Raw genomic sequence first — 14,943 nt, 5'->3', positions numbered from 1 at the left:
TGGGCTTTCGTCTTGCGATGCAAGCCCATAGGGAAATTCATCTTGCGAAGCGCCTCCAAAACAGAAAACCCTTTCGTCTTGCGGGTTTTCCGTCTTGCGAGGCATTCGTCTTGCGGGGTACCACTGTGTGTGTGTGTGTGTGTGTGTGTGTGTATTTAGATCAGTTTTTCTCAAACTTGGAAAACAAGTCCTGCTGTAATTGGACTACAACTCTCATCATCCCTAGCTAGCATGACCAATGGTCAGGGACGATCAGAGTTATATTCCCACAGCAGCTGGGGACTCAAGATTGAGAAACATTGCTTTAGATAAAGGGTTGTGGAAATTGAAGTTTGGTATGCCTTCCTGAATTTTTGGGAAGCTGTACTAGTGAAAATTGCTTGATAACACCCTTGTTATCAAGTTGTTACTACTTAAACATTCCTGTTAAGGCATACAAAAATATAATTGGGCTTACTGTGTGGATGGTCTTAATGGTTTGGGAAACACTTGCTATTTCACCACATGTCTGTACAGGAGTCAGGGTTTGTCTCCTTTGTCTCCTTCTGAACCACCAACGCTATCCTGTCCTTGAAATGGAATGTATCTCTTCCCTAAAAATGGGATTTCCCCCTATGATGCTAAGGTGTATAATGTAACAAGCAATCATTCAAGCTAACAATATTCTTAGGATATCTGTGGCCTAAATTGCTGGCCAGCTTTTGTTAGCTGCACAAAAGTAATATTCTGTAAACCACCCTGAGACTCGCAGGCATAGGGCGGTATATAAATTCAGTAAATTGTCATCGTCATCATCTACACTGCCACACTTAACTTCAAATATTTGAGCAAAGTCCTCTGTTCTTTGGCTATCTGCTACAAATATGGCTATGACAAATCACCTCTTTCCTTGTAGACTTGTCTTTCATACAGTCCAGAGTACAGCTGTTTGACATTCACAGTGGGGTGAGCTGTGTAGTCCCTACTGCTACTTAAATATATTTGGAGTTTTGCATTGCTCCATTTCAAAGGCTCAGTGCAAGTAAGTATGATGGGATTTAGTATGGAGCATCTTGCAGGCTTGCATGAGAAAACAAAATGAAGGGTTGTATCCATTCAAGAGTAGATGCATTAAAATGAATGAACATGACTAACTTGCTTCTATTGATTTTGGTGCGATTACTCTCGCCAAAGTTTGTTGAGTAAAACTTAGATATCACTCTAATATTTTTGTAAATAAGTGAACTTAGCAAGAAAAATAAATAGAAAGCTATAGCAGCAGGATTGTACACGTTTTTTCATGCAAATAACTATACTGTCATGCAAATATTACTTTAACCCCATCCTTCTTCCAAATAGCTCAAGGTGGCAAACATAGTTGCCACTCCCATGGCAATCCTGTGTAGTAGGTTAGGCTGAGAGGGACTTACCCAAAGTTACCTAGTAAGCTTGTGACTCAGCTGGAATTTGATTTTTGTACTACCTGGTCCAAGCTCTAATCCGTACATCACACTAGTTATAGGTGTTCTGCAGCAACTCTTAACCATATCCTAAATGAAAAGTTATGTTAGCAATTCTAGACTCCAAAGAACAAAACTGTTAAAATAGAGCCAGTTCCAAGACTTTCAACTTGAAATATGTCTGTGAAATGTGTGCCAAGCATAATGAGGGCGGCATTGCCCAATTTAGATGTTGAAACAATGCAAAGAGGTCATGTTTGGCTTCTGTAATTAGGCATAGAAACTCTCAGTCATGACTTAGCCTGGTTTCTGCTTCCCTGGTGCCAGGCTGGACATTATAGGAGCAAGTCCATGTTTTGCTTTGTTTTAAACATCACATATAAAATGGGGATATGATTTGTAGAGCAAAAAAGGTTCATGGGTGAGGAGTATAGAATGCTTTTCTCCGCACCCTTAGCTCAGTTCCTTGCCGTCTTCATCCTGAGCATTGTTTTTCCTAGCCAGGCTCTGGTACTAGAAGTGAGCTTAACTGTAGAAAGATCATTTGTGGGATCAGATGGCAGAAAGTGAGCTATGTGCAGAAGAAGCATTGAGCATCTCCTTTAGGTACCTATGTCATTACTACATAAATTTGTATTTACATTGAATACAGTGGTACCTCTGGTTGCGAACCAGATCTGTTCCAGAGCCCCGTTCACAACCTGAAAGGAACGCAACCCATGTCTGTGCATGCACGGGTCACGATTCGCTGCTTCTGCGCATGCGTCTGATGTCATTTTGCGCATCTGCGCATGCATGAGCGGCGAAACCCGAAGTAACCCTTTCCGGTACTTCTGGGTCACCGCGAGATGGAACCTGAAAACACACAACTTGAAGCAAACATAACATGAGGTATGACTGTATCTAGTTTGGCCCTTATCCCCTTGACAAGTATTATCTAGCTTTCTGGGGTTTGTTTGTTTAATTGTTACACTAAGGTAAGATATTGGGCATAAATATTGGGTGTAATCTGTCACAGTGTATTAATTAAACAGGTAGCAAAGTTGATGTAATATGCTTTATTGGAGTTTCTAGCTATTTGTTACATGAGGTCACCTTAGTTCCTACAAAGGCCCCTAAAGAACAATGATTTAGCTGACGTAGAATGTAGGCATGGTTTGAAAAGGACAAGGAATTCCTTACTCTGGTTCCAAGATTCTTCTCTGGGTCATGACTCAGATGCTGGAGCATCTTTTGAATGTGTTTTTTCAGCTCTGCCTTTCCCTGTTTATAATGCTGCCCCCCTCAATTGTTAGCCAGGTCAAGCAACCTCATATTTGAGGTTATAGTCAGCACTCTATGCAGAATTGTCTGCCTGTATGCAATAGACTGTCCAGTCACACGCTTCCCTGATTGGCTCAAGATTGCTGGTTTGAATAATGAACATGCTAGTGTTAGAAACAGTGATTGGCTGAGCACTGCTGCAGTGAGAATGCAGGCTGGATGCTCAGGGCTTCTGTTCCTTTGATGTGTATTGGATGAGCTGGAAGCACAGGTTAAATCGCTACAGCTGTCTAGAGTGAAAGGATCTGTTATCCAAGCTTTCTAAGAGCAGTGTCTTTGCATTCTTTTGTTCAGGCTTTCTGTAATGTCTAGCATCTTTGCTTCATGCTAGGAGACTTGTGCTTTTCTCTTTCATTGTCTATTAGAGTAAACTGCTTGTGACGCCAGACACGACAGCAGTACAGCAATTTTGAAGGCAGGAAGCGGCTACAGCCCTTCTGGCGTTGCTGTATTTGAAGCACTGCCGCGATGCGGTTCCCTTAAGAGGATACTTGGTAGTGCATTCACTTTTTTAAATCGCTGTCTGCAGTGACTTCTTTACCAGGGCTCTAGTTGAAAGATAAGTGATGCTGCAGTCCCTCTGGCAGGTTTTTTCTTGCCTTTTTTCGAGGGCTGCATGTCAAGGCCCTGCTGAAGGAAAGGAGAATGAGGCAAAGGAATCTCCAGCTCCCCGCCCTGGGGACCAGGGACCAAAGATGCTGGGGAAACCGCTCAACAAAGAGACCAATCCCACTGAAAGGAGACCAACTATTCTATTGGTAGTTGGACCCGCAGAGCATTTCACACAGGTATTGTTGCTTTTATTCACCACCATCCTTCCCTGTGGGAATTACTTTCACTAGCCTAGACAGGTGTGTGTGAATGCGATGTGGCTGTAAAAGATAAAGGATGTGGGATGCTAAGACTTGTTTGCGCGGTTGGAGGAAAAGAGAAATAGTGAATACCAGTAGTTTGCCTCTTGAAATGTTTGTTTATGGAAGCGGCTTGATGGCAAAGCTATTATTAGGGACAAAGGTTGCATTAGCGCTGAAAGATTATATTACATAGGTGAATAATCTATATTATGGAGTGGCAGAAGTTATTTTGATAGAAACTGGGATGTTAAATTTGGTGCATAATTTTTTTTACTGTGCTTGTTTGTTTAAAAGTATTTCTAAACTGCTTAATATTTAAAATCTCCAGGCAGTGTTCAAACACATTTATGGTTGTGTTTTACAAAATAAATGGGCTTTGACGCTTCTGGCTTTGTTGTATCTTTAGAGGCACTCATTACAATAATTGTGGAAAAAATTACGAAGCTTTGAGAGGGCATGATACTGGCACTTTAGTTGAATTGTGTTTGGCTACAAAAACCTGATATTGTATTCAAGTTAAGAGTTGACTTCATTGTAGACTTTCAAATGTTCATCTCTTTGTACTGCAGAATGTTATTTGGAGAGAGAGAGTGTGTGAGTGATAATGTGAACCTTTTATTTCTTGATATGGGAAACCTGCCTTTCAAGGGTGAGGGGTGCTAAACGTCTTACACAAAAGCTGGAGGACCACAGATAACTTTCCTCTATAGTCTATGCAATTTTAAAATTGTCACTTGCAGGGGGATAGAACTGAAGCAATCATATATTTTTTTTTAAAAACACCTTTAAAATAAATGTGAAATGATCTAACCCCACAGCCAGTACTTTATTGCTTAGATTTGTTAGTTTACAAATCTTTATCTTTATTTATATATTAGCAGACTTGTGGTTTTGAAAACTGGTTCAGGATCCAGCAAGGGCAGAAACTGGCAGTGTTGCTGGTCTTTAAACTTGGATGCTCCCTTGAAAAAATGCAAATTGAAAAAAAAAAGTAAATTCTTTACATCCAGAGTTTATCATTCTGAAAGCTATTCCTGGCATCTTTTCCATTGAAATTATCTTTCCTGCAGGGTAGAACCTTCATTAATTTTTCAAGCAAACAAGCCACTGTTCCAGATTATTCTTTCTCGAACTATCATTAAGCACACTAGATCTTTGTTATGGGCTAGGGAAACATTTTTTTGTGAGTGGCACAAATGCTCTTGGTTACTATTGGACCTTCTTGAAGGTCGTTCTTTGACAATGTCAGGCTTGGAAAGTCACATTTTTGGCTGGAAAACAAAGTGCCTGCTTCCATATGAAATTCTGGAGGCTTTAGAAAGCAGGAGGATATTGCAAGCAGAGCCTCTTCTATTGCAACACTCAGATTTCAGAATGCCCTCCTTAGCCAGCTCCATCAGCCTTCCTTCTTAAGTTTTAGGCACCAAGTAATAAAACCAGTTTGCACAAACTTTAGTATTTGCACTCTCTTCCCGCAACCCACTGTACATTACTGTTACATTTTTTGTATAGTTTTAGTGTAGTAACTTTATTATTATTAGCCACATTGGACATTAGATTTTATGAAAAGGCATAACATAAGTAAAAAACATACACATAGTGTGTCAGAGAACATATGTGACAATTAACATGCTTTCTTTTATACTACTTTCTAGATAAAATGAAATGAATGCTGCTAGTGTAATGTTAGACTGGGGAAAAAGTCCCGTCTGTTGCTCTTGTTCCCCTGGATACGTTAGATGTTCCTTAGCTATGTTGGCGTCTCAGCTTGCAGTTAGAGAGGAACTGTGCACTCTCTACAAGAAAACTTAACTAGGGAGGAGGGGTTTGAGAAAGGAGTCAAGCAAAGAAGCCATCGGTTAAAGGCTTCAAAGATTCTGGGACTACAGTGGTACCTCTGGTTACAAACACTTTGGGTTATAGACTCCGGTAACCCGGAAGTAGCACCTCAGGTTAAGAACTTTGCCTCAGGATGAGAACAGAAATTGCACACTGGCAGCAGCAGGAGGCCCCATTAGCTAAAGTGGTACCTCAGATTAAGAACGGACCTCCGGGACGAATTAAGTTCATAACCAGAGGTACCACTGTATATGCTTGGCTTCCATTGCTTTTTCAGAGACAACATAAAAATACTACCCTCAAATAAGAAATATAGAAACATTTATTTGCTATAAAACTCTACATGGTTCACATCACCAAGTTTGTTTAACATTTTGGGACCTTGATACCTGAAGGCGTACCTCTTCACACATTGTATCTTCCCTTGCTTTGAAATCATTACAGTGGTACCTCGGGTTAAGTACTTAATTCGTTCTGGAGGTCCGTTCTTAACCTATAACTGTTCTTAACCTGAAGCACCACTTTAGCTAATGGGGCCTCCCGCTGCCACTTCATCCTGAAGCAAAGTTCTTAACCCGAGGTACTATTTCTGGGTTAGCGGAGTCTGTAACCTGAAGCGTCTGTAACCTGAAGCGTATGTAACTCAAGGTACCACTCTACTTGAGACTTCCTCAATACGATGATGGCAGGTGCCAGGCACATTTTGCACCTGGTTATCATCCACTTGCAAGCAAGTGAAGATGCCTGCGTACCAGGATGGTGCCTGACATCTCCACCATCTGCTTGCCTGAGGACAGTGTTTGAAACTCAGATACATAAGTTAGGGTCCTTAAACCACGGTTACATTGGATCTTGTTTTTACACACTAATACTGCATCCTGCAGAATTCTACCAGTTATATTTTATCTGCATGATCAGAATGAATTTCAGGAACCAAAATGCTTTTTCTGTGCAGCCTGAGCAGGAGCAGTAAAAAACATTACAGTTAATTATTGTAGCTTGTCTTCACTTACCCCATCGTACTGCCCTGCTCACAACTGTGAAGAATATTCTCACGTTATGAATGGTCTGTGTCACCATTAAGAAAAAGAGGTAGGAATAGGCCAATATATATGTGGAATGTCCCTGGATCAAGTGACTTTTCTTTTCTCATCTGAACTACCCAGAGTTTTAATTGACAACCAATCACAGTCAATGCATGATTTGAAAACAAGACTTTAGAGCTGTCTTGTCCAAAAATGGCAACTAGACATTCCATGTAGTTGACTGTAACCTTGGTTTAAGGAGCCATTTGGCACTTAGCTTATATATCTGATTTTCTAACATTGCTTCTAAATGCCATTGCCAAATTATGTAGGGGAAGGTGTTTATGAGTGAAAGGGCCTTTTTAGCTCGGGCCCTTTCGTTATTAGTACAGTGTTGTGATTTAGTATTTTAGCTGTGTGGTTTTTAAAATTGCTTCCTCTTATAGCTTAGTGCTGCAGTATTTTACTTACCTGCTTTGTTTTAGTTTTGACTAAATTACAGTTGTGTTTCTGTAGCATTATAATTGGTGTTTTATATAATTGTGATTTGTCACTGTTACCTTGTACACCACCCAAAAAACTATTGTTATTAGTGGGTTGTAAGCAGAATGAAATAATAGATATCTTACATTAGGGGTGGGGAAAACTGTACATAAAATTATAGAGTTGAAGAGTTGGAAGGGACCCCAAGGGTCATCTAGTCCAACCCCTGCAATGCAGGAATCTCAGATGAAGCATCCATGGCAGATGGCCATCCAACCTCTGCTTAGAAACCTCCAAGGAAGGAGAGTCCACCCCCCCCCGAGGGAGTCTGATCCACTGCCGAATAGCTCTTACTGTCATAAAAATCCTAGGCAGTATTACCTTGATTCCTCCTCCTTTTATAGCCCTGTTCATGTGTTACTTGCAGGTAGGACTTGGCCCCACTCCCACCACTGTCTGATAACAGCTTTTGTGCTTGCTCAGTCAGTGACATTGCTCTTGCTGTCTTGTGGTGGAGATTTTAGTCACAAACCTTGTGATAGGAAATCTCCACTTGGTCGCAAGGGGGCGATCCTGAGTCGCAAGAAGCGACTAGTGCCTGGCTAATTTCTAACACTGAACCCACGGAGTCCCTGGCATCATTCACATAACAAAAACCACCATAGAGATATCAAACTTTTCAAAAGTAGGAGATCCATGGCTTGACTTTGAAAAAAAAGGAGCTCCACAGTGCTTAACTAATTGGGTACCACTGTTTTAGAGCATGCTTTCCCAACCTGAGGTCCTCTACGCTGACTGGGGATGATGGTAGTGTAGTTGTTATATATATAGAGAGAGGGGGGGGCATTTGGCTGGGGAAGGATTATTTGATGACCTAAGTACAAATAAACATTATGTAGTTAAATAAGGCCAGTTTCAAAGTCCAGCAAGGGATGGCTTTGTTTATCCTTACTGTTGGGCAAGTTTTGTGACAAAGATGACCTGTGGAATGGACTGTTCTTTCCTACGGGTGAAATTGTGATGAGCGCATGATACATTGGCACAAAACCATCATTGCCAAATCCCCAACAGTGTGCTGGCAGTTTAAAAAAAGGTCAGTTTTGGAGTCGAGTTGTTCCTTTCTCATGAAAAAAATTCTCTTTGTCAACCAATTTGAAGCTTTGATTTATGCAACTGTTTTTTGACTGAGGTGTCAAATAATGTATTTCTTTATGTACTGTTTGTTCCTACAGTCCCTGATGTGGCAACTGCACCCTGTAACAGTGGTCGGGGGTGGGAGAGGTCTGCTTGACCCGGCATTGACTCTAGACAAGAGGCACAAGTGGCTTCGGCCAAAATGATTAAGGGGTTGGATCAGTTCCCTTGTAGAAACGTGGGAAGCTGTCTTATACTGTTAAACCATTGGTCGATCTACGTCAGTATTGTCTACACAGATTGGCAGCAGCTCTCCAACGTTTTGGACAGATGACATTCGCAGCTTTATCTGGAGATTTCAGAGATTTAACCTAGGGCCCATCTGTATGCAAAGCAGATGCTCTACTACTGAGTTAGAGCCCAGCATATGAAGCTGACTTACTCTGAGCCCAGGCCCTTGGTTTTTGTTGCTCAGTATTGTGTGCACTGACAAGCATCTGCTCTCCAGGATTTCTTTCCCAGCCCTACCTAGAGAAGCCAAGGATTGGTCTTGGGACCTAATGCATACCGAGCATGTTCTTTCTACCACTGGGCTTTCACCTATGTAGAAAGGTTACAATATTTGGGGCTTTTTTAGTTTAGAAAGAAGATGAGTAAGGACAACGAGAGAAGTGTATAGAATTCTGCATGCACATGGTTCGAAATTAGCCAGGTGCATTTTGCAACTGGCGTGGGTCCAATTGCAACCACATAAAAGATCTCTGGTTGCCAGGTAGGCAACCGACCTCTCCCATCTGGCTGCACCCCTCCAGCTTTTTTAAGTGGGTAAGCAGAAGAGCTTTTTTATTGCATTTATATCCCACCCTTTTCTCCAAAGAGTACATGATTCACCCCAGTCCTAAGTTAATCCCTAAAACAACCCTGTGAAGTAGGTTAAGAGGCTATAACTGGCCCATGGTCACCCTGTGAGCTTCATGACGGAGTGAAGGCTGAACCCTGATATCCTAGGTCCTAGTCCAGGGGTCTGCAACCTTTAAGACAAAAAGAGCCACTTGGACCCGTTTCCGAAGGAAAAAAAACTGGGAGCCGCAAAACTTGTCATTATAAAAATAACTTTTTTGTCACTTTTTTATTATTTCTTTGTTTGACCCCTCAGAATTACTCCTCCTCAAAGAAATAAACGTTAAATTAACAAGTTACCTTTTTGTGTGTGTGTTCTTCACTCCCCTTCAAAACAGTGACCAGCGTACATGCCCCCTTTAAATGCAGTGACCAGCGTACATACCCCTTACAATGTAGCGGGCGGGCGGGAAGGTGACGTCGGGACGGTGCGTGACTAACGCACGCACCGTCCCCATGCGACGTCACAGCCAGTACAGCACCCACCACAGTGGGGAGTGTCGGGGCGCACAATGCGCCTCCTCCCCTCGCTAGTATCCGCCCCGGAGCCGCGGCAGAGGTATAAAAGAGCCACATGCAGCTCCGGAGGCGCGGGTTGCAGACCCCTGTCCTAGTCTGATACTCTTTCACTACTACACCACACAGGCTTCCTACAGTACTTCTGCTATGGGGCAGCTACATGAATTATGTAGGTATGTAAATATGGGGAAAGCAAAATGTCACACTGAATCCTTACTTTACCTCAGTACAAAGTTTCTGACTGTGAGCCTGATAATCACACAAAGATGCATCTGAAATGGCCACCCAAACATTTTCTGGGGTCTGTTTTGTGAGCATAATCCTAAATTGGCAGCTTTACTCGCTGTAGGATTTCAGTCTCTGTGGCATAGCAAGTAGGAATGGCCAGGGCGCTCTGAATGTTGCTGTGCTCAGCCAGTCCCGCCCAACATGACCAGTGGAGGCCACCATATTTGCCGGCATGGAATTGCAACGTTCCATTCCAGGGATACCAAATGTTGATGGTCAGAATCAGGCTATTTTGGAGAAGGAAGGTTTTGTAAAATGAAACAGGGATATAATTTAGTGGGACTGAGTCAAGAGTGGTACCGGCACCTGATGTGAGAAGAGCAGCTTGCGATAACTGCGTGTGTCAATCCTGGTGCTGGTTGAGTGTTCATATGAGGGAACATCGCCATGGGGGTGACGGTACAAAATTAAAGCATTTATAAATACAAAAACTCAAATTAGTGGAAAATGTTTATAAAATGAACAGCACACCAGTCATACCCAAAGGGTAATTGGAACTGCCATAATTGCAGATTTCTAAAAACCATTTAGAGTTAAATGGAACTTGAGTGTGCATGGCCTTAAAAAGCTGCAAAAATCCCTTGTTATATTTGAATGGATAATATTGTGTAATATTCCACCATTTCTCCAGGCAGCTCAGGGTGGTGCACTGGGTCTCTTGGGTCCAGTCAGAACAATCCTGCCATGTAGGTTGTCGAAAGAGTTACTGTCTCAAAGTCAAGGTCACCCAGTGAGTTTCATAGCTGGGTAGGCAGAAGAATCCAAGGACTTTACAGCCCCAAGTCGAAACTGTCTATTGCGCAAGATGTCTGAACCTTTTCAGATTTGGCACTCATTTTTTAATTTTTTACCATCTATTTGTGTGAAGCCAGTGCTGGTGTGACTTGCTGTAGGTTGGGCTGTGACCTAGTTGGGGAGTTTTAACCCATCACTGCATAGTTTGATCTGTCACATTATTGGTACAGCCCATTAGTGCTACAGGGACAGTGAAACTCCCTTATGACTTTTTCCACATTCCAATTATGGTTACCAGTTTCCAGGTAGAGGTAGACTACTTTGTAAAAAAAAAATGTACGAAACTGTCATAAGCAACTTGCATGTGCTTCAGTTTGAACTAAAAAGTGACGTCTCTGGTCCCTGGGGGGCTGGGCTCATACCCAAGCTTTAGATTTCTAGCTATCACAACTAAAATATTTGTCTTGAGTTTAGCTCTGTTCACCTAGTTGGCAGACGTAACACCAGAAAGTGGCAGTGCTTTGAGTTCACTTGGGTGAGAGCACTTGGACGTTGGTTGGCAGAAGTGAGGTGAAGTTTGGGTTGCTTTCCCTCCCTCTTGCGCAGCTTGCTGCTGATCTCTAAGAGGATCTGGAATTTTGAGACAAGATCCTGTTTGCTATGGAGAATAGACGTCAGAGGTGGAGGGGGGAGAGAAGGTTAATCCATGTTAGGTAACAGACATGAAAGGGCACAACTGGTGGAGTGATAAAACGGCTCTAAACGGACAAATTAGTTGGAAATGCTTTTCCTATTTTTCATCTATAATTAAACTGCTTGCTAGTTGAACATACAAGTTGTGGAGACATAATTAAACTTTATTTTGTCAGGATTTATTAGAGTGTAGTTTTCCCACAATGTAATATTCCACCTTTATGGTATAATTTGCATTCATGAGATAATTCTGCCAGACACATGACAACTTTTGTTTAATTCTGCCTCTGAGGCTCTGTTCAGTTTAGTAGTACAGTTTTGTTACAGTACTACTTCCTGCTTTCAGCCTTAAAAATGGGTTTAAGCAGAGGTTTGATGTCCATCTGTCATGGACGCTTTAGTTGAGATTCCTTCATTGCAAGGGGGTGGATTAGATGACCCCGAAGATCCCTTCTTTTTTTCTTCTTTTTTTTTTTTGACCCCGAGGATCCCTTCTAACTAAACTTTATGTAACAAAAGTAGGATCCATTTTCCCCAAAGAAAAGGTCTTGGTTACAGCTTGTATGTTTGGAGAGAGATAAGCCATCTACCTGACTTTGGACATAAAGGTAAAGGGACCCCTGACCATTAGGTCCAGTCATGACTGACTCTGGGGTTGTGGCGCTCATCTCGCTTTATTGGCCAAGGGAGCCGGCGTACAGCTTCCGGGTCACGTGGCCAGCATGACTAAGCCGCTTCTGGCAAACCAGAGCAGCGCACGGAAACGCCGTTTACCTTCCCGCCAAAGCAGTACCTATTTATCTACTTGCACTTTGACGTGCTTTCGAACTGCTAGGTTGGCAGGAGCAGGGACCGAGCAACGGGAGCTCACCCCGTCGTGGGGATTCGAACCCTGACCTTAATCAGCAAGTCCTAGGGTCTGTGGTTTAACCCACAGCGCCACCCACATCCCTGACTTTGGACATAGGGCTAAGCCAAATCACGGCTTGGGAGGGGGAGCAAAACAGGCACAGTTTCAGTCCTGTGCACAAGCACACTGCGCATGCATCTTTAAACCACAGTTCAGCTTAACTGTGCTTCAAAGTGACATGTAAACCAGGACACTTAACTCAAACTGCTTGTCTATCAAGCTCAGTTTTATGTACATGCTGACATGCAGCAGCTTTCAAAGATCTCGGCCAGAAGAGTTTATTCCAGCCCTGGCACCTGAGTTGGCCTTTAACTAGAGATGCCAAGGGTTGGGCTTGGCACTTCTGCACGCAGCACATGGGCTATACTGCTCAGCTACTGTCCCATCCCACAGTCTTGTAAGGCAGCTCAAGGATCAGAGTCCAGCAATTGTAATTCCATAGCTAGCAGCTGGTTCCTGTCTGTGAATGCTATCTCCAGAATCCTCCTTGCTTCCCCCACAGTTCAAAGTGAATGGCTGCAAAATGGGAAATTAACCATGTTCAGTACTATTTTTCTAGAAAAAGAGGAACTCACCTCTTTCTGCCTCATTCTTTTAGAATGGCAATAGCACCCACTGATTTCCTGCTGAAAAAAAGTCCTGGCCATGTCAGTGAATTGAGCCTGACGCTAGAACTATGGTATGCAAACGTTTGTGTGTAATGTTAATTTGTGGGTGTAACATCCTAATTTCTCTGTGGTATTCACAACAGTGTGAGTAACAAATTACACCTCTTTTGCCTGATCCCCCCTCCCATTGAATATTAAATCAGAATATTGTTTATAAAATGAGTTAATTTTTTGGGTAGAACACTGGCCACTGCAAGGTACCCAATGCTGTCTGCAGTATACTTCAGTGCAAACATGTACAGCAGTTGAATGAGTTGCTCATTCTCACCTAGTGGTTCTTTTCCCTTCCTCTTTAGAAAGCTGAAACACACAAGCCACTTGTTTCATACAGCCATCACAGAAGGTGGCATAGCATATCCTGTTGAGCTTACCTTTCATACCTTACCACAGCAGAGAGGAGCTGGGGCTGGTACACAAGCTGGGTGCTGGGTTGTTTTTTGGTTGTTTTCAGGGAAGCTTTTAATGTGTGACATTTTAATGTATTTTTAATCTTTGTTGGAATTAGCCCAGAGTGGTGGCATCTGCTTATGAGGAACTCCTTCCCACAGGAAACCCGTCAGGCTTCATCTTTAGTGGGGTTCAGGTGGCATTTGAAATGCCTGATGGCTTTGTTGTATTTTTGTTGCTGCTGCATTAATGACCTGGTAGTGTCCCAAAGTGTTTTGTGTTTTATCTTAAATCAGGATCAGAGTTGCTTCAGTGTGGAATCATCGGTTCTCTTCTCTTCTTCCTCCCTCCCTTTAAAACATTGTCCCCTATTAGCCCTTCCCATACAAATTGATGTACAGATAACAGTTTGGGTGTCCTGAGTGTCTTTTGCATAGGGCTTTCACTCTTTTTCATACCAGTAAAGTAGAACTGTCACATAGCCCTGTCTAGAGCTGCTCTGAAGCCTAGAAGAGGCTGCAGAGGGTTAATCTAGCCTGCCGGGGAAAGTGACGTTAGGGGAAAGCAGGGATTGAGCAATCTGGAGCTGCCTCACACGCACTTGTCAGGAATCCAGGCTGGCTGGGAAGGGCTTGAGAGACACAAGCTTCCCTTTTAAGCAGAAGGGCAGGGCTCGGGCAGCCAATCACAGCACAGCAAGGACAGCTCATAGGCATGTGTCATGAGTCTTGCCGGCATTTCCTCTCAAGCACGAGAAACGAGAAAGGAACGGAATTGGGTGGTTTACAAGAGAGCCTGAGCACAGCTGGGGGAAATGCTTTGCCTGTGCCTCTATGTGCCGACTTTCGGCGAGTCCCAGGCAGAGTTTGAGTACTTTGAGTCGAAGGGGCTTCCTGAGAATCTGAAGCCCATCTTCAGACTGAGCCTTTTGATTCCTTCCCAGGAGTTCTCCACCTATCGTCAATGGAAGCAGGTATGAAAGAATGCATGTGAGCTGAATTGTTCTAATCTGTTCAGTATGACCTCCTCTATGCCTTCAAGGAGTTGAGGGTGGCACACATAGTTGCCTTCCACTCCTTTTATCTGGATAACAGGCTGTCTAGGTAAAATTGGTTGGGACTGGGTCAATGGCTCAAGTTTAGTCTGTGAACTTCAAGGATCAAGTGGGTATCTCCCTAGTTTAAGTCCAGTTCTGGTTCTGGAGGCAGGTTCTAGCTTGGGATAGTTATTAGCTGCTGCTCTATAGCAGCTTTCAGTGTAAAGAGGGTTGGTGAGTCATCTTCCCTGCCCTTCCTCCACAAGTTCTCATTTTCCTTGCAATGTAAATACAGTGTGGAAGATGTAATGGGTTTCCAAGGCCCACCTGGTGCATTTCCAACATTCAGCCCTTGTGCTGCCTTCTGCTTCATACTACCTATTTTCCACAAAGCCTTTGGGTGTGTGTTCTAATGCCAGTTCATGTTAGACCCAAACTTCAGTTGGCTGTGTATAATCTGAAGTGGGGGAAACCCTCCCTTTTAGTATCATGTATATCAATATGAGCAACTTGACCCAGCATCCTTCTCTAGAACACCCTGTGACAGCAATTTTGGCCAGGTCCTTGATTCTTCTGAAGGATGGAACTGGCTGTGCCTATTGTTACTACAACTGAGCCTACATGCAAATAAAGAGGGTGGAGAGGGATGTACCAGGGACATTTAAGGTGAAGAGGAGGCATATCCAGGGCTGGGTGGCATTGTTGGTGGC

General features: G+C 43.0%; 1 protein-coding gene across 6 annotated transcripts in view; it reads left to right on the top strand.

The window, feature by feature from the left end:
* SLC25A25 (solute carrier family 25 member 25) overlaps positions 1 to 14,943 on the top strand; it is a 43,152-nt gene that overhangs the window by 13,754 nt on the left and 14,455 nt on the right. For 2 of the 6 annotated variants that reach the window (XM_082208940.1, XM_082208939.1), the window contains exon 1: positions 3,314 to 3,550. The exons of 2 other annotated variants lie outside the window; for them this stretch is intronic. In XM_082208940.1, the coding sequence (XP_082065066.1) occupies positions 3,329 to 3,550 (222 nt within the window). In that variant the 5' untranslated portion in view covers positions 3,314 to 3,328. Of the gene's footprint in view, positions 1 to 3,313; positions 3,551 to 13,908; positions 14,171 to 14,943 lie in introns of those variants that run through there. 2 more of the 6 variants (XM_082208941.1, XM_082208942.1) reach the window with 2 other exon arrangements.

Source organism: Podarcis vaucheri (assembly GCF_965113315.1).
Source record: "Podarcis vaucheri genome assembly, chromosome: Z".
NCBI classification, from domain to species: Eukaryota; Metazoa; Chordata; class Lepidosauria; order Squamata; family Lacertidae; genus Podarcis; species Podarcis vaucheri.
The sequence above is the reverse complement of the archived record's forward strand: the minus strand, read 5'-3'. Positions and strand labels throughout refer to the sequence as shown.